The sequence below is a fragment of the Bos taurus genome, chromosome 5, assembly GCF_002263795.3.
Source record: "Bos taurus isolate L1 Dominette 01449 registration number 42190680 breed Hereford chromosome 5, ARS-UCD2.0, whole genome shotgun sequence".
Classification (NCBI taxonomy): Eukaryota; Metazoa; Chordata; class Mammalia; order Artiodactyla; family Bovidae; genus Bos; species Bos taurus.
Window position 1 is genome coordinate 56387288 of NC_037332.1, and position 19315 is coordinate 56406602.

Below are 19315 nucleotides of genomic sequence, written 5' to 3' on the forward strand. Positions count from 1 at the left end.
CAGGAGATGCAAAAGACAGAGGTTCAGTCCCTGGGTCAGGAAGATTCCCTGGAGAAGGAAATGAAAATCCACTCCAGTGTTCTTGCCTGGGAAATTGCATGGACAGAGGAGCCCAGCAGGCTACAATCCAAGGGGTCTGCAGAGAGTCAGACATGATTTAGCGACTAAATCTCCTTTTTTCCCCCAAGCTGGCTTCAAAAACAGAACACTTATTTCCATCTGCCATGCTTTTCTACCTTTAATTCAAGGGACTTTATCCATAGCTCAACAGGAGATTGGACAGGATGTTACAAGTATTCAAGGACTTCCAATGAGCTCTAGTTGAAGTTGTTTTGGGTCTATATCTGTCTCACTCATGATCTTGTCCTTGGTTTTTTCTTCTGTGGAGGTTCCATTCATTCATTCATCAAACACCTCTTGAACATCTACTATACTTGAATATCCTGCTAGCTTCTAAGGATACAGAGTTGAGTAAGACATGGACCTTGTCCTTGAAGAAGTCTTCTTCTAGGGGTGGCACATATGTGAGCAGATACATCACAGTGCAGTGTGACTGTTGCCAATATGCTGTGCAGTTGGCTATAGGTGCAGAAGTCATGGAGCACCATGATTTTTCTTAGGGAAAAGACCGTCTCAGCCTGATGCTGGCTGGGCCTTACTGCAGGGTCTGATGGGACTTTAAGCCCTGCCAGTTTCCTCTCTAAATCCCACCTCTGGCTGTGGGCACTGTGGATATCTGATGCCTAAGAACTTATGGCTTTGATTTCTTGTTATTCTGTGCTGGACTTGTGCCTGCCTCCTTTCACCCTCCTGGAGATCTCTATGGTTTAAGAACCCCCACAGGTATCATCTTCCCTCCTGGCTTAATAGTCTTGATTGTATTCAATTTGTATGAATCAGACACTGGAGTCTTGCTCTGGCTGATTCTTGCTCATTGGTTTGAGTCCGGATGGGGCCTCCCTTCCTGGTGTCATCATCCCAGTGCCTTTCTGACTCATTCTCCTTCCAGACACCCCTCTTTATCAGCCTCCTGTTTCAAAATTTTTGTCTCAGGGGAAGCTGCCATTAAACTCTACTTTGACAGTCACTCTCTAATTCTCAGATCTTTTGAGTAACAGATAACTGATACTATTCAAGCTCTATGATTAACTCATTCCTTCCCATCTCAGTGAATGGCTTTGTCCATTCCCTTGAATCATTTTTTATAAGAAAGTTTTGTATGCCAGTCAGGCATGCAGAATATGAAGATGAAAAACACAATCCCAACACACAAGCTGTTCATTGGTAAGAGGAACAGGAAAAAAAACCCAAAACCTAATCCACGAGATGTAGTCTAGGGTAGGGATGCACCATGTGGAACACAGGAGAGCCATTTGGCTCAGCCCCAATCTGAGAAAACCTTCCAAAATGGGGTCTGGTTTGGGGAATATAGTGTCTGCCACTTGGTTGGTGTTTTGTGAACAAATAATGAATGCCCCAACCTGGGCAATGGGCAATGTGTGAAGGCTGGGGGTGGGTGGGAGATAGGTGCTCACCCTTCTTTCCTCGCCTTTGTTCTCCCAGAACCACTGAGAACTGAACAGCATGGAAGGATTGCTTTTCTGGTTTTATTGTTTAGAACCCTGAGGGTGGAGAGAAGAGTAGAATGAGGGTTTTCTTTCATAAAAGTTGGGGAAAACCTCAAGAATTATGAACACCACTTCCCTCGTAGCTCAGCTAGTAAAGAATCCGCCTGCAATGCAGGAGACCCTGGTTTGATCCCTGGTGTGGGAAGATCCCCTGGAGAAGGGAAAGGCTACCCACTCCAGTATTCTGGCCTGGAGAATTCCGTGGACTGTATAGTCCATGGAATTGTGAAGAGTTGGACATGACTGAGTGACTTTCACTTGCAAACCCTAGATACAACTTAAAAAAGTAGTAGTCTATAATCATAAGAAATAATGATCCCAACACAAAGACTACACAGGAAGAACCTAAAACAAAAATGGCTCCTCTGAATAAATGAATGAACCAACCTAGAGCAAGGTCCATGAGGGTCAAGGTTGGAGGACTCAGAGAGCCCACGTACTGACCCTTTTCCCTCATGCTGGTCCTTGCAGAGGCCCTGAAGCTTGAGCGGGACACAGGTGGCTATGCCTACCTGAACCCGGACACGTCCAGGGTGGATGGCATGGATGATGATGCCAACTTCAAGGTCCTCCAGGTGGGTACCCAGGATGAGCCATTAGGCCATGCCCTGAGTCCAGGCTCTGGTTTTGGGAAGGGAGACAGGCATTGGACTGGCATGAAGTTCAGCTTCCGATTCTCCTTTCTTCCCTAGAGTGCGATGACTGTGATTGGCTTCTCTGACGAGGAGATTCGGCAGGTGCTAGAGGTAGCGGCCCTGGTGCTGAAGCTGGGGAACGTGGAACTGATCAACGAGTTCCAGGCCAATGGGGTGCCAGCAAGTGGCATCCGTGATGGGAGAGGTCTGTACCCAATCAGCTCCCTAAATCTCCTACTGCAATTTCTGTTCTCCCACCGTCTTCAGCATAATAGACTTCACTCTGACTAAGTCCCCCTCTGCCCGCTCAGAAGTTCCTCCCCAAACATACTCATTCAGAATATCCTGTGAGACACATTGGAATGAAGTGGGATGTTCCATAGACCTTGCTTCTGGGACTCTGAATTCTCAGTGGATTCTTTGCAAAAATGGGGACAATTACACTCATTTCAGGAGATTCTCATATTAAAGGAGATGATACATGCAAAGTGTCAAGATCTCCCTTCTCTCCTCCTCCTCCCCAGATGTTCCTCCAAGGCCATATTCTGGATGGGCTGTAAGGACTTTCCCAGAAAGACTCGGGAACAGCAGGCCCCCAAGCAGTTTCATGTATCAACCCTCCCTCCTCCCCTGGGAGTAAACCCTCTCTCAGGCCATGTTGTATTTCCTCATCACTCCCAGGTGTTCAAGAAATTGGGGAATTGGTGGGTTTGAATTCAGTGGAACTAGAGAGAGCTTTGTGCTCAAGAACCATGGAAACAGCCAAAGAAAAGGTGGTCACCACACTGAATGTCATCCAGGTGAGGGTCTCTCAGGGAGGAGGCTGGGTTCTGAGTCTGTTCTACGGCTGTCACACTAACCAGCAGCCCCACCCTCCAGGCTCAGTATGCCCGGGATGCTCTGGCTAAGAACATCTACAGCCGCCTTTTCAACTGGTTAGTGAATCGAATCAATGAGAGTATCAAGGTGAGAGATTTCCCTCCTTCCTCAATGATCTCCTCTGCCTGCCCTGTGCCTTGGGTTCTGAGATGAACAGAGGAAGAATGGTAGCGTGTTTTCTTTTATCCACTTATTTTTGAATCTGTGTTGTTTTGGAAATACATCTTTTTTTTTTTTTTTTTAAATTCAACTATCTGGATTCTCTATCAGCTGCCTGGTCTTTTCAGCTGCACAAAGATTCTGAGCCTCAGTTTCCTGATTTGGGAAACAAGACACTAACATTTACGTATTTCCCAGGATTTAGTGAGGATCACTAAATTTAGTGCTTCCGTGGTAGCTCAGTCGGTAAAGAATCTGCCTGCGGTGCAGGAGACCTGGGTTTGATCCCCGGGTAGGGAAGATTCCCTGGAGAAAGAAATGGCAACTCACTCCAGTGTTCTTGCCTGGTAAATCCTACGGACAAAGGAGCCTAGCGGGCTACAGCCCATGGGGCCGCAAGAATCAGACACGACTTAGCAACTAAACCATCAGTGATGATCAGATAACTTTGTGTACGTGATTACCATATAATCCAGGAATTCTACTCCTAGGTATATATCCAAGAGAATGGAAAACATGTCCACATAAAAGCTTGTGCATGAATATTCATAGGGGTATTATTCATAATAGCCAAGAAGTGGACACAACCTAAATGCACATTGTTTATCCATCTGATGAATGGATAAACAAAATGTGGTGTATCCATACAGTGGTATATTATTTGGCTATAAAAAGGCATGAGGTACTGATACAAGCTCAACATAGATGAAGTTGGGAAACATGTTGAGTGAAAGAAGCCAGACCCAAAAAGCTACATTTTATGTGATTCCATTTATATAAAATGTCCAGAATAGGCAAATCCATAGGGATGGGGAGTAGGTCCATGGTTACCAGAGGAATAGGGAGTGACTGCCAATGGGTCCATGTACAGCATTTCATTTGGGGGTAATGAAAATACTCTGGAATTTAGCGGTGATGGTTGTACACTTTTTGAATATACTAACAAAAAGCAACCACATCACCAAATTGTGTACATTTAAAGGGTAAATTTTATGGTGTACAAATTAGGCCAAAATAGAGCTATTGTTTAAAAATTACATATGTGAAAGTGCCATCAATTTAGAAACTATTACTGGAAGGCAGCAGGGTAAAATAGTATTTGAATCTAGATTTGGGCAAATGCTTAACTCTTTTGGCAGTTTTTTGTTTTTTTGGCTACACTGTGCAGCATGTGGGATTTTAGCCCCGCTGGTTCTCCCCTCCACCCTCCTGCCCCTGCGGGTATTGAACCTGCACGCCTTGCAGTGAAGCATGGAGTCTCAACCCCTGGACCAGGGAAGTCTCTTAGCTCTTTTGAAGTTGATTTTTTTCATCTGTAGAAAGGGAATCAACACACCTTATAGGGATATACAGATTAATGAAACAAGATCTTAGGATTTTTTTTTTGGTAAAATGCTCTACACATATAAGGGATGGTTATTTTCCTGAGATTTTAATGTTTTTCTACGTTGTGCCATGGGAGCATTTTCCTGAAATCTATTTGCATCTTCCCTTCCCTCCTTTCCTCCCTCTTGGCTGGTTCTTCAGCCTATAGAGGAAGAGGGAGCATGAAATCACCCCAATTCCTCTCCAGCATGGTCAAGTTCACTCAAGTGCTGTCTGCCCCCTGCTTCACTCTCATCCATCCAGAGGGGTCTAGCCACATGTGCAGAGGGCTGGTCCTCAGATGTATCTTTTCCTCCTCTTCAGGTAGGTACTGGGGAGAAGAGGAAGGTCATGGGGGTTCTGGATATCTATGGCTTTGAAATATTAGAGGTGAGAGAGCTCCAGCAACCTTAGCACCCTGCTTCCTGGGGGTGAGGGGTGGCAAGCTCGAAGCGGGGTATGGGAGAGGGGAGGTCAGGCTGAAATGGAGGAAGTGTTTTGTGCTGAGCTGCTCTCTCTCTCTCTCTAACCTGTGTACCCACCTCAGGATAATAGCTTTGAGCAATTTGTGATCAACTACTGCAATGAGAAGCTACAGCAGGTGTTCATAGAGATGACACTGAAAGAGGAGCAAGAAGAGTATAAGAGAGAGGTAAACGAAGCCTTCCTGCTTGCCTTTCTCTCAGATGATGTAAGGCATATGCCAGACCTTTTCCTCCTTTGTCACAATTTCCTCTCAATTGTCCCCAGATGGGAACACTAAGGACAGAAAGTTTCCCTTGCACAGCTGAATATGCCAGCATTACCAAGAAGCCCTAACTCTCTGCTCTCCACCCCCAGTTCCCCATCCTTCCACCACAGGCCGGGCGAGGAAGGGGGCAGATTGATGGAAGGGTGTCGGGGGTAGGTGGGAGTGGGAAAGAGTCCTGACAGAAGTGAAGTGACAGCTGTGGTTGGCCCAGGGCGGACTGGAAGCCGCATTTAGAAGGGGCATTTTTCCTAGGCTTGCCACCCTACTCATCCCTTTTGGTGCCCTTCCCTGACATCAGAATCCTTTGTCTCCTCCAGGCTGGACTGATGTCGCTGTCGTCTTTTGTAGCACTCCGATCCCAGACTTCCTCATTATAAGTGCCCTGTGGCTCAAAATTTCCACACTCCTTCCCCTGGTCCCCATTTTTCTATGGCTAAGTGTTAGAAAAGCTCTCTGATGGAGCTAATTCACTCCAAGGTGTGAATGGCTGTGTCTCACTCATCAAAGCCCTCCCAGGGATGTTCCTTGTGAATTCAGGAACCTGCTGTGGCAGCATTTCAGGCAATGTGGTCACGACTCAAAGGTTTTTTTAACTTTTGTATGTTTTGACTTTAAGAACTTATATTATCAAGTAGATAAATCTCATCCATGCTTCCAGATTCAAAAAGCTTAAAAAGGTGTATAAAGAAGTCTTCCTCCCACCCCCTTTTAGTTCTCCCTCCCATCCAGAGGCAACTGAAGTCAGCCTCCTTCTGCAGCAAATCTGTAAATACATTTTCCCACAATATTTATTCAAGTGGCCACAAATACACTCCATTCTGCATCTTGCTTTTACCAGTTAACAAGAGACCTTTCTATATCAGTTCATAAAGATGCTTCTCTACAGCTGCCTAGGATTGTAAGGATATCCTCATTCATTTAACCAGTTGGGAGAGGTATTTGGGGGATGAAGCGGGAGGGCAACTTTACTTAATTCCACTCTGTATTCCCTAAAGACCTGTGAGGGAAGAAGAAGAGAAAGGCTTGTGTTCCCCAACCACACTTGGGAGTGGCCCAAACTGGGGAGGTCTGGCCCTTGGGTGGTCAGGACCTGTCTGTAGGCCTGATGCCCAGCAAATCTCTAAATGACTGATTCATGGTCTTTTGGTCCTCTGCTTCTATACCATTCTTGCTTTTTAAGAAACAAATTATACAGCCCCAATGTATCATGTGGGTCAGTGGTTGTGAAAGTGTAGTCCTGAGCCAGGAGCAGCAGTGGCCCCTGGGTACATATGAGAAAGACAAGTTCACAGGTCCTGTCCCAGGCTTGCCAACTCAGAAACTGGGGCTGAGACCCAGAAGCCTGTGTTTTAACAAGCCCTCTCAGTGACTTGAACACTTGAGTTTCACTGATGCAGGTCTTTGAAGATGTGTCAAATCAGCTTTGTTGTTTGATAATAAGCCTTTGGTTTACTTAAGTGCTTTTGTTCTATGGTTTGTTGCCAGAGTGGTATGGCGATTTGCTCTTCCACATACTCAGGGATCCTTTCCCCCTTCCACAGTAGGGTGATTCCTGTCCCAGTTTTTACCTAACATATTACTCTTCCCTTCCCAACCTACAGCACCCCCGGGGCTCTCTACACTGTCTGACCCCCTCTCACAACTGCTCTGGGTCCTCCCAGACATCTGTCCACCCACCCCACAAATTCTCCATCAACCCTGGAGGGGTGAGGGTATAATAGAAACCACACCAAGGACCCTCTGAACTATAGGGCTTTCTGATGGTCCTTGGTGGGGTGGATGAAAGGGGGCCTGGTTCTGGTGGGGTCTTTGAAGTCTCATCTTGGACCTGCTGCATGTAATTTTTCATGTCTCCCCTTGCCAGGGCATACCATGGGTGAAGGTGGAATACTTTGATAATGGCATTATCTGTAACCTCATTGAGCATGTAAGTTCTTCTCTCTGGGACCTCCTGCTCCAGACTGCTTGAACACCCTTCCCCTGTCTCTCTCTCCCCCTCCCACCCTACTTGATAAGGATGGTAAGGAAGGCAAAGGATGAGGGGGCAGAGGGGCAGCAGTGAGGTGTAGACATCTTGAAGGGCAAGGTCTAGGTTGGGCTGTTTTTGTTCCCCTGGCCAGAATCAGCGAGGCATCCTGGCCATGCTGGATGAGGAGTGCCTGCGGCCTGGGGTGGTCAGTGACTCCACCTTCCTAGCAAAGCTGAACCAGCTCTTCTCCAAGCACAGCCACTATGAGAGCAAAGTTACCCAGAATGCCCAGCGCCAGTATGACCACAGCATGGGCCTCAGCTGCTTCCGCATCTGCCACTATGCAGGCAAGGTGATGTGATGCGCCTGGATGGTGAAGATTAGGGTCTGGGCACAGACTGAAGACAATGGGGGAGGCACTGGGGGAAGATGGGAACCAGGAACACTTCACAGTGAGACTGGGAGAGCCAAGTGCATGACAGACAGTATGGCGGATGCTCCAGACCAAGTGCTGTTCCTGTACAGGTGACCTACAATGTGAACAGCTTCATTGACAAGAACAATGACCTACTCTTCCGAGACTTGTCCCAGGCCATGTGGAAGGCCCGGCACCCGCTCCTTCGGTCCTTGTTTCCTGAGGGTGATCCAAAACAGGCATCTCTCAAACGCCCCCCAACTGCTGGGGCCCAGTTCAAGAGTTCTGTGACCACTCTCATGAAGAACCTATATTCCAAGAACCCCAACTACATCAGGTGACATGCTGGGCACATAGGGGAACATGCTGATTTGTGATGACATGAACAGGGTCCATGCATGGTAGAACGTGTCCATGTGGGGAGGGGGCTCCCTGGAATAAGGGTGCCAGAAACCCTTTCCTCATAGAAAACAGAGCCCACTGAGCAGCCACATGTCCTGTAAGGGGGAGAGCAGGGTGGTCAGGTAGTGACCATGCTCTAGTGAGTGAAACTGGGAAGGGTAGTGTACCTGCTTTCTCTGGAATTTTTCAGCTAAGGACTGTGGGCTTCCCAGGTGGCACTAGTGGTAAAGTACCCACCTGCCAATGCAGGAGATGAAAGAAATGTGGGTTTGATCCCTAGGTCAGGAAGATCCCTGGAGAAGGGCATGGCAACCCACTCCAGTATTCTTGCCTGGAGAATCCCATGGACAGAGGAGGCTGGTGGGCCACAGTCCATGGGGTTGCAAAGAGTCAGACAGGACTGAAGCAACATAGCACAAGCACAAGGGGTGTAGAGACTAGGATGGGCGACGCTAGCAAGGGTGAAGCTCCTGAAGCCTGGGCCTTGCCCTACCTCTCATCAGGTGTATAAAGCCCAATGAGCATCAGCAGCGAGGTCACTTCTCTTTTGAGCTGGTAAGTGTCCAGGCTCAGTACCTGGGGCTGCTGGAGAATGTGCGGGTGCGACGGGCAGGCTACGCCTACCGCCAGGCCTACGGGTCCTTCCTGGAAAGGTACCGATTGCTGAGCCGGAGCACTTGGCCACGCTGGAATGGTGGAGACCAGTAAGATTCAGTGGGAGACTGGGGGGCAGGGAGGGGCAGTGCAAGGAACCTGTGGGGAGGAGACCCCTCAGGCGGTACCATGGGCATCACTGGAGTTTGGTGAATGGCTACTGGGGGACATGAATTGAATGATGGCTTTTCAGAGGCTCTGAAGTCTATTGAGCCCTGAGCTCTTCTCCCCTCTTAGAAGAGGTAGAGGAAAACTGGGAGAGGCCCCTCCCCTGGGATGCCCCTGGACAGCTTTCTTCACCTGACTCGGCAGGGAGGGGGTCGAGAAGGTCCTGGGGGAGCTGAGCATGTCCTCAGAGGAGCTGGCCTTTGGGAAGACAAAGATCTTCATCAGAAGCCCCAAGACTGTGAGTTGCAGGGGGCACTTGTGTTTGGTGGGGCTGGACGGTGGAAGAGTTGGAGAGCCCACCTGAGTGAGAGGCTGGGTGAGGGGAGCTTCTAGAACCTGGAAAGGATAGTGTGTGAGGACGTCTTTCTGCAGGGGTTGTATCCCTGGGAACTGACCCCTTGGGGCCCCAGCCCACCTGCCCTGGGCCCCGGAAGTTAGGTGTGCTTGCCTTGCTGGTCTGAGCACCTCTACCTGAAGCAGGGCTCCTCGAGAGTCATTAGTCTGAGTGTCCAAGTCCTAGTGCAGTGCCTGCTCAAGAGTTAGGGCTCATGGATGTGTGGATAATTAAATGAATGGTTGCATAGATGAGGAAACTAAGAGGACAAAGTAATGATTAAATAAAACACTGACAGGGAAGCCATTGGTGCCATGGGTTCCCCCCAGGCCAGCCTCTCTGTGCCCCTCTGCACCCCTCTACAGCTTTTCTACTTGGAAGAGCAGAGGCGCCTTCGACTCCAGCAGTTGGCCACGCTCATACAGAAGACATACCGAGGCTGGCGCTGCCGCACCCACTACCAGCTGATGCGCAAGAGTCAGATCGTCATATCCTCTTGGTTTCGGGGCAACATGGTACCAGTTATCCCTGAAGTTCTATCCCCCTCACTCTGATATGAGAGCAGGAAGTAGAGAGGTGGTTCGGGAGGTGGAGCTTCTCTAACAGGCTTATTGTTTCTACAGCAAAAGAAACACTACAGGAAGATGAAGGCATCAGCGTTGTTGATCCAGGCTTTTGTGAGAGGGTGGAAGGTAATAGGGAGGGGAGAAGAGTTTCATCCCCACACGTGGCTCCTTGTGCCAGCTGCTGCTGGGGTGGGGGGAAGAATGTGTGTGTGCCAAGTCACTGAGTCATGTTCGACTCTTTAAGACCTTATGGACTCTAGCCCACCAGGCTCCTCTGTCCATGGGGATTCTCCGGGTAAGCATACTCTAGTGGGTTGCCATGCCCTTCTCCAGGGGATCTTCCCTACCCAGGGGCTGAAACCACAACATCTCCTGCGTTGGCAGGTGGGCACCCCGGGAAGCCCAGGGGTGGCAGGGGAAGAGTAGCAGAGAGCAGGTCCTGCCCGAATCCAGGACACATCTCTGTGTGACCGCACGTCTGTGTCTGGGCGTGTTTCTGGGTCTACTCTGTGTGTGTCCAGGAGCGTGGATGCATCTTGGGGAGATCTGAACACATACCTGGGTGTGTTTCTGACTTAGCTCTGCCTTCTGCTCTGAGTGTCCTCCTGGTTGCCCACTTGTCTGACTTCACTCTCTCCCTCCAGTTAGAGTCTCAGCTCTTTACCTTACTCTGTTCTTTGTGTGATTGAAGAATAGAACCTCTTCTCAGCCTGTCTTCTATCTTCCAGGTAGAACTTACTATCTTTACTTTGGCTCCTTTCTTGTTTGTCCTTGCCAGGCCCGAAAGAATTATCGAAAGTACTTCCGATCAGGGGCTGCCCTCATCTTGTCAAATTTCATCTACAAGAGCATGGTAAGTGGTGGGGGCTGAGGAAGGAAACAGGGCATTGAGGAGGGAGGGACAGGCTGGGGAAGAGGAAGTGTGTGGGGCTCAAGATGAGGTAATCTGAAGCTTTCCCCAAGAGCCTCCTCTGTCTGCTGCTGCTGCTGCTGCTGCTGTTTAGTTGCTAAGTCCTGTCTGACTCTTTGCAACCCCATGGACTATACCCCACTAGGCTCCTCTGTCCATGGGATTTCCCAGGCAAGATTACTGGAGTGGGTTGTTATTTCCTTCTCCAGGGGATCTTCCTGACCCAGGGATAGAACCTGAGTCTCCTGCTTGGCAGGTGGATTCTTTACCACTGAGCCACCTGGGAAGCCCTTCAGCTCTGTCTGTGAGGGGATAGGGCTGTAGGAGGAGGACCCCAGTGCTCAGGACCCAGGAATAGAATCAGAGCATGTTTTGGCGTGAATGGACACTGCAGCAACCTGTGGCAGGAAGGGGTCCCAGCACATCCACTGACTAGTCCATAGTGAACAGGCTGGAGAAGAGACTGGGGCGGGGTGGTTAATGAGAGTTGAAGAGTCTGAGCCTCATGGAAGAGCAGAGAGAAGACACACATAGGGTTAAGTAACCCAACCTCCCGAAATTCACTTTAGGGTTGAGGGGGTGATGGTGGAGGAATGGTATCTTCCTTCTGTCTCTTCGGACACTGTAGCAGGTGAAGCTGGAAGTGAACCTCAGGAAAGATCTTGATTCAAGAAGACTCAGGTCAGGGTGAGCAGGAAGAAGTCAGGAGCAGGCCTGGAGGTTCAAACTATGAACAGTTTCCAGTGAGAGGAAAATGGGGACAGAGAGGAGTGATTGCCAGAGACATATCTCCAATAGTGATGGTGCTTCTGAGAAGTGTTGGAGGGAAACCAGACGGGGGGAGCAGGACTTCCAGTGAGACCTTGGGAAATACCAGAGAGAAGAGCAGGCAATTTTGGACAGAGGGCTGGAGTGACTCTGAACGGACCTCGGTTGCTTTGATCATTGTCGGTTGTTAGGACTCTTACTGACTTTGCTCACAGAGACTTGAGATGCAGTCACTGGTGCTCCTCTCTGTTCCCTTGGCTGAGTTGAGGGATCGGGGCTCTGGGCCTCCTCCTCACCTCCCTGAGTCTTCACTGTGTCCTCCACCCTCTCTCAGGGAAGCTCCGTCGTCTTCCTCCTGGGCCTCTTCCGTTGCCGGGCTCTCCTCAGGCAGGCTCCAGTGTGTCTGCCTCACCAGAGTACGTGCTTTCCTGCTGCACACCTGAGCCTGTAATCTGATTTTGCTCTTATCACCTGACTGACCTCTCATCTACCTTCACTCTCACCTGCGTATTATCAGGCATCTGCAGAATGTCACCACAGGAGCTGCTGGGTTTAAACCAGCATTTCAATAAATCAAACCCACTATGGAAGTCTGCTCGCAGGGGGCCACTGGGCACTGATTGCCCCAGTGTTTCTGACTAGGCCATTCATTACCTTGCCTATACTTAACTACTTAGCCAATGCTACTAATGTTAATACCTATTTTTTTTGATCCCTTAACTATGAGCTAAGCCCTTTACAAGCATTAACTTGAATGATTTCAACAACCCTGTGAGGTAGGTCCTCACCTTTCCCCCATTTTATTCTATTTTTAATTAATTTATTGAACATTTTTTTTTTTAAAAGCACAAAAACCTTACATACTAAAATTGTACGTATCAAGTATTGGTCCAATCTTATATCAATCTATTTACAATTAAACAGCACCTGAAGATCCCCTGGAGAAGGGAAAGGCTACCCACTCCAGTATTCTGGTCTGGAGAATTCCATGGACTGTATAGTCCATGGGGTCGGAGAGAGTCAGAAATGACCGACTGACTTTCACTTTCAGTTGGTTTTCTCACCTAGGTTAGTTAAATTCGCCCAGAGAATTTTTATTCAAAGTATGCATGCTAAGTCACTTCAGTAGTGCCCTGCTCTTTGCATCCCTATGGACTGTAGCCCGCCAGGCTCCTCTGTCCATAGGATTCTCCAGGCAAGAATACTGGAGTGGGTTGCCGTGCCCTCCTCCAGGGGATCTTCCTGACCCAGGGATTGAACCTGTATCTCTTATGTTTCCTGAATTGGCAGGTGGGTTCTTACCACTAGTGCCACCTGGGAAGCCCATTCAAAGTATATGTTCCTTTAAAGTAAACCCATTTTATTGTTAAACACTAAGGCCCAGAGAGGGGGCTACCCTTATAGCTCAGTCAGTTAAAAAACTGCTTGCAATGCAGAAGATCTGGGTTCGATCCCTGGGTTGGGGAGATCCCCTGTAGAAGGAAATGGCAACCCACTCCAGTATTCTTGCCTGGAGAATCGCATGGACAGAGAAGCCTGGCAGGTCACAGTCCATGGGGTCGCAAGAGTTCAACATGACTTAGCGACTAAACGAAGAGGCCCTGAGAGGTTGAATAACTTGTAGGCATTTCACAGCTGTGTGTGGTAAGAGCTGGGATATCAACTATTTGATTCTAGTTAACCACCACCTATGCCTGTTCCCCTCTCCTTCCTCCCTTTGCACCCCCACCACACACAAAGAGGCCAGGGTGACCCAGGCATCCATGACTCTGGGTAGACCTGGGGGCAAAAGAGACACATAGGGAAAAGTGGAACTTTCTAGATTTAAGAAAATGAAAAGAGAAACCTCAGAAGCTCCCCACCAATTGGTGTATGGAGGATTATAGGAGATGCTTAGGAATGTTTATTGAATTAAATCAAACCAGGCCAAGGACTAGAGCTTCAGGGTAATTAGACTAAGCCCACTAGATCTTGGTAGTGGAAGATACAAAGAGCTTGGATGGTTCCTGAAGAGTTGTAGAAATATTACTCTGCCTTTTTCTATTTTTGTGTTTTACCCTAATGTCTCAATAGAAAGCTATCATAAAAATTCCAAAAATTTGGAATTGTTCAAGATCAAGTCATTTTCTATACCTTCAATAATTCTATCCCATAAACAAACAAGGTGTTAGGTATTGCCTGGGATGTAAAGACTTAAGAGTCCTGGTTCTAGCTTGGGGGAGACTAAACAGTCAGATGCCATGGATGAAACTTGATTGGATCCTGGATCAGGAAAAATAAAAGCAAAGTCAAAGAGGATACTTTTAGAGCTTATAAAGGACATGAGAAGAGATTTGCGTATGTATTGCTGTTGGGTGAGTGTATTTAATTAATGTTAATATCCTAAGGTGTGGTAATGGACTTATAATTGTGTAGGAAAATATTCTGGTTCTTGGACAGTATGTGCTTAAGTTTCAGGAGAAAATGTCATGATAACTGTGACCTACTTTAGGATGCTATAGTAGCCAAGATTTGTACATATGTGTGTATTTATATATTTATGTGCATTTGAATATAAGTGTGTGTTAGAGTGCAAAGATAGGGTAAGGTACTAGCAGTAGGTGAATTTAGGTAAGAAGTATATATTATTCAGATGCTCACTGTAATCTTTTTTCAACTTTCATGCAAATTAAAAAATTTTCAAAATAGGAAAATAAATTGTATTACATTTTAAAAATTAAACAAATTAAAACGTAAACTCTTAAGTCAGATTATGTCACTCTTCTCCTAAAACTCTCTAATGGTGTACTGTTTCACTCCACATAAAAGCCAGATTCGCTACCACAGCCTACATGTAAGGCCCTTTATGACCTGTCTTTGGCCAACCAATTTTCTGATCTTCTCTCCTCTCACTCAGCTTAGGCCAGTCACACTGGCTTTCCTTCTGTGTCTGGAATATGCTACCTCTCATTCCTGTCTCAGGTCTGCTTTTGTTGTATCAGAGCGCACAGAATTCTTTAATGTTATGGTCTGTGTTTATTTGCTTGTGGGCTGTCTCCTTCTCCAGTCTCAGTAGGACATAAACTCAGTGAGAAGAGACTCTGTTTACTCTGTTGACTGCCATGTTCCCATACTTAGAACAGTATCAGCACAGATCAGATTCTCAATGATGTTGAATGGTGAAAACAGCCAGGACCTGGGATCCTGACTCCCAAAGACTTGCTCTATAGAAGAGGGGGAAGATTGCCATGCAAATAACAGTAGCACAAAACCCAGAAGTATAGACAAAGTACTGCTGCTACTGCTGCTAAGTCGATTCAGTCATGTCCGACTCTGTGCGACCCCAGAGACTGGCAGCCCACCAGGCTCCCCCGTCTCTGGGATTCTCCAGGCAAGAACACTGGAGTGGGTTGCCATTTCCTTCTCCAATGCATGAAAGTGAAAAGTGAAAGTGAAGTCACTCAGTCGTGTCTGACTCTTAGCCACCCCACGGACTGCAGCCTACCAGGCTCCTCCTTCCATGGGATTTTCCAGGCAACAGTACTGGAGTGGGGTGCCATTGCCTTCAAAGGGACTTCAAAGGAGAGACACCCTGGTCTGGGGAATGTGGGAGGGCTTTGAGCTCCATCTCCATCCTTATCAAAGGATAAGTAGAATCTGGGTTGGCAGAGTTGAGCTGAGAGCATCATTAGCTAAGGCAGAGAGTGGTAATACATGGGCTGGGCAGAGGGCAGGGCAAGGAGTCCAGTCTGGTTAGTGTGCCAGGGTAACACAGGGGATCCCATGACATGAGGTTGGACTATGAGTAGAGGACTTTCAACAGTGTCCTAGAGGCAATGCAACCAGCACACTGCCAGGTTGCAGTGTTGGGCTTGACTGAGCAGAGAGGAGGGAAGATTTGGTACCTGTCCAATAGTTAACACAGTGGGGCAGCCACCTGTAAACAGTTAAGAGTCTTGAGAATAGGAAACTGCAGGAGCAAGATATTAAGGCCAGTTTTCATATTGGCTCCTCCTACCTCACTGAAATGGTTAGAAGGTATCTGCTTGGATCTAATCCATCTCTCCCTTCCGTCTCCCATTCATGCTCTTACTGCCCAGCCTCAAGCCTACATTCATACTGAAAGAGGGGGGGAGTGGACTCACTTCCACCTCCTCAGCTCCACTTGTTGCTTCTCCCTGTGGTGGCCTTCCTCATTGAAGGGGCAGGATCTGGGTGCAAGTTTGCCTGTCAGGAGGTCTTCTCATCATCCCACTCCCAACCCCCTTGCTCCCAACCCAGGTACAGAAATTCCTACTGGGGCTGAAGAACGATTTGCCTTCTCCCAGCATCTTGGACAAAAAGTGGCCATCTGCTCCTTACAAGTACTTCAACACAGCCAACCACGAGCTCCAGAGGCTCTTCCACCAATGGAAGGTGAGTGGGGCCCGGGCAGCTCTCCTGGGGCCCGGGCAACTCTTCTCTTCATTTGTCTTTTTTCTTTTCTCCTTCCTCTGATTTTCCTCTTCTGCCTCCCTCTTCCACTCCAAATTTTTTTTTTTGTTTATGGTGGTAACACACAAAATTTACCACTTTAACCAATAAAAAATTTCTTTTGGTCACACCCCACAGCATGTGGGATCTTAGTTTCCTGACCAGGAATCCAACCAGGGCCTCTTGCATTGGAAGGTGGAGTCAACTACTGGACCACCAGGGAAGTCCCCATTTTAACCATTTTAAAATACACAGTTCAGTGGCATTATGGGCATTCACATTGTTGTGTGACCATCACCACCATCCATCTCCATACTTTTTTTTCATCATCTCAGACTGAAACTCTGTACATATTAAGGAAAAACCCTCTGTTTCTCCATTCCCTCAGTCCCTGGAACCCATCATCTACTCTTTGTCTCTATGAATTTGACTATTCTAGGTACTTCATATACGTGAAATCATACCACATTTGTCCTTTCATCTGGCTTATTTCATTAGCACAGTGTTCTATTCAGGAATACTTTGGCGCTCCTGTCTGGGACTATGCCTTAGGCTGTGCGCTGGGTGCACCGCCCTCCTGGGGCTTGAATGTGATAGTTTCCATTCCCTCCCCCAGCACCCCACAGCTCCCCACTCCCCAGTGCTCCTCCAGCTCTCTCCAAAGTGTCTGCTCCCTGTCCTTTCAACTCCGTCTCTTTCCAGTCCCTGCCCCTCTCCTTACATGTCTCTCAGTGTTCTCTCCACCTCACACCCCAGCCCTGCTCTCTTCCTCTATGACCTTAGCTCCTTCCCCTCCCCCATCACAGTGCAAGAAATTCCGGGATCAGCTGTCCCCGAAGCAGGTAGAGGTCCTGAGGGAGAAGCTCTGTGCCAGCGAGCTGTTCAAGGGCAAAAAGGCTTCATACCCCCAGAGGTGAGGACCTCCCAGACCCTGTGCAGCTTCATCAAGAACAAAAAGAAGCTTCCCCAGGAAGGATAATGCTGTAGTCCTCAAACTTCAGTATACATCGGAGTCACCCGGTAGGCTGGATAATAGCCAGATGGCTGCGTGCCCTCCTCAGAGTTTCTGATTTAGGAGGTCTATGGCGGGGCCCGAGAATTTGCCTTTCTAACCCGATTCTAGGAGATGCTGATTTTGGTCCTGGATCACATCTAAGAATCACTGAGACAGAGGATATGGTGGAAGATGGGGGATGGAGACGGGAGGACTGCGATGGGAATCCCGTGGGGGAGGTGCAAGGACCTTGGGGTCCAAGGTAAGGACCTTGTCTCCACTGCGTGCTTTCTGTGTGTTCTCAGTGTCCCCATTCCATTTCACGGTGACTACATCGGGCTGCAAAGAAACCCCAAGCTACAGAAGCTGAAGGGTGGGGAAGAAGGGCCTATTCTGATGGCTGAGACTGTGGTGAAGGTCAATCGTGGCAACGCCAAGGTGAAGGCCCACACCTGGACCCCCACCCCCCAGCCTGATCCAGAGCCCTGGCTGGTCGCTGGAAGGGTGAGGACTAATCGCCACCTTCCCTCACCTTTTCCTCTTCTGTCCCTAGACTTCCTCTCGAATCCTCCTCCTGACTAAGGGGCATGTGATCATCACAGACATGAAGAATCCTCAGGCCAAGACTGTCATCCCACTAAACAGTTTGGCTGGGGTGTCGGTCACCAGCTTCAAGGATGGGCTTTTTAGCTTGCATCTGAGCGAGGTATCAGAGCTGGATGGGGGCAGAACCCAGCCAGGAGAAGGCAGTGGGCACAACAGGGCCCAGCCGGGCTGGAGGCGAGGGGGACCAGACCTCTCACTCCCGGCCTTTGATATCTCCCAGGCTGCTCCTAGGAGAAAAAATGAATCCCTTCCCTGCTGTTTCTCCCCTCCCTAAGATCTCCTCAGTGGGCTCCAAGGGGGAATTCCTGCTCGTCAGTGAGCATGTGATTGAACTGCTGACCAAAATATGCCGGGCTACACTGGATGCCACGCAGATGCAGCTTCCAGTCACCGTGACTGAGGAGTAAGGCCGTGAGCCGGGGGTGAGGGATGGCTTGGGGCAGACGACCAAGCTGCTAGTCACTGTGACCGGGAAAATTTGTCCTGTCAGAAAGTGAAGCGTACTGTGTCAGGTCAGGGCCACCCAAGTTCTCTGTGGCCTCGAGTCTGCTGGCATAGGGGGCTGGGGAGTAGGAGGGGGGAATGTACTTGCCTCAAGCAGGGGAGGGGAAGCCACTGTGAAAATACAGGAGTAGGGGTGAGGGGATGAGGGCGCTAGCTTTGCCTTTCTATCTGTTCCTGCTCCAGGTTCTCAGTGAAGTTCAAGGAGGGCAGCTTGACGGTCAAGGTCATCCAGGGCCCTGGGGGTGGTGGGACTGGCAAGCTGAGCTTCAAGAAGAAGGGGAGTCGTTGCCTGGAGGTGACTGTACAATGAGGAGGTGCAGCGGTTTCTTCCTCCTGGACGGGCACCGGCCCCACCCCCACCTGCCCACCTTTGTGGGGGATCTCAAGTCTGAACCCCCTGATAGGCTGTGGGGTCGGAGATTGAAGAACCCTTGAAGAGGAACTTGCTTCTCCCAAACCTTTCCAGAACTCTCTCCAAAGTTAGCTTCCTCCTACCCTCGGCCTCTTTGCCCACTAATAATATGACAAGAGACTTTGCCAATGTTTGATCATGTGGGTGGGTCCCTATTCCCCCATCCTTTCACCAGCTTGTACTTAGACCCTCTGCCCCCTCCCTTTCCTTTACTGGGGCTCCTTGGAGCCAGATAATGCAGACAATAAGAATGAAAAAGAAGGGAAATTGTCTCTGGGCTCCTTGACCGGCTGAGCTCTGGCAGGGTCTGGAGAGACTGGGGTGGGGGCGGGGCAGTCCGGGATGGGGCTCAGGTCGCAGGTGGCCAATGAGCTGATTCATTAAGTGCGTCCCTGGAGGGAAGAAGTGAGGATCTCTGTCTCATCAGATACTGGGATCCTTTCGAGATTTAGCCTGAAAGGGGGCCCAAGGCTGGGGGGACTCATGTGAGTAGAGGTGAGCTGGGTCCGTGGCTCCATGCATGGTCCCCTCCATCCCAAGCTCAGCACTGGACTTCATCACACCTGCCCCCGGTACCCCCCTGCTTTTCCATACACCAGAGATGTCAGGCTGCTGCCAACGGTCACCTTGCTAATCACTGTCCCACAGCTGGGGCCTACAGCTGGTGGCACTTGACAGAGGGCTGCTCCCCCACCCAGACTCTCTCATCCCCACGGCTGACGTCTTCCCTCTTGTCTTCATTTG

The 19315-nt window shown here is 49.0% G+C and overlaps 1 protein-coding gene across 3 annotated transcripts in view; it reads left to right on the plus strand.

The window, feature by feature from the left end:
* Positions 1-18848, plus strand: part of MYO1A (myosin IA) — a 29065-nt gene extending 10217 nt beyond the window's left edge. For 2 of the 3 annotated variants that reach the window (XM_015471065.3, XM_005206510.5), the window contains 20 exons: positions 2100-2203; positions 2321-2468; positions 2945-3063; positions 3143-3229; positions 4991-5056; positions 5214-5318; positions 7282-7344; positions 7538-7738; positions 7912-8138; positions 8707-8907; positions 9170-9263; positions 9725-9874; positions 9983-10051; positions 10704-10778; positions 15864-15998; positions 16862-16968; positions 17355-17487; positions 17603-17755; positions 17931-18058; positions 18343-18848. In XM_015471065.3, the coding sequence (XP_015326551.1) occupies positions 2100-2203; positions 2321-2468; positions 2945-3063; positions 3143-3229; positions 4991-5056; positions 5214-5318; positions 7282-7344; positions 7538-7738; positions 7912-8138; positions 8707-8907; positions 9170-9263; positions 9725-9874; positions 9983-10051; positions 10704-10778; positions 15864-15998; positions 16862-16968; positions 17355-17487; positions 17603-17755; positions 17931-18058; positions 18343-18469 (2492 nt within the window). In that variant the 3' untranslated portion in view covers positions 18470-18848. 3 annotated transcript variants of the gene reach the window in all.
* The last annotated feature ends 467 nt before the right edge of the window (positions 18849-19315 follow it).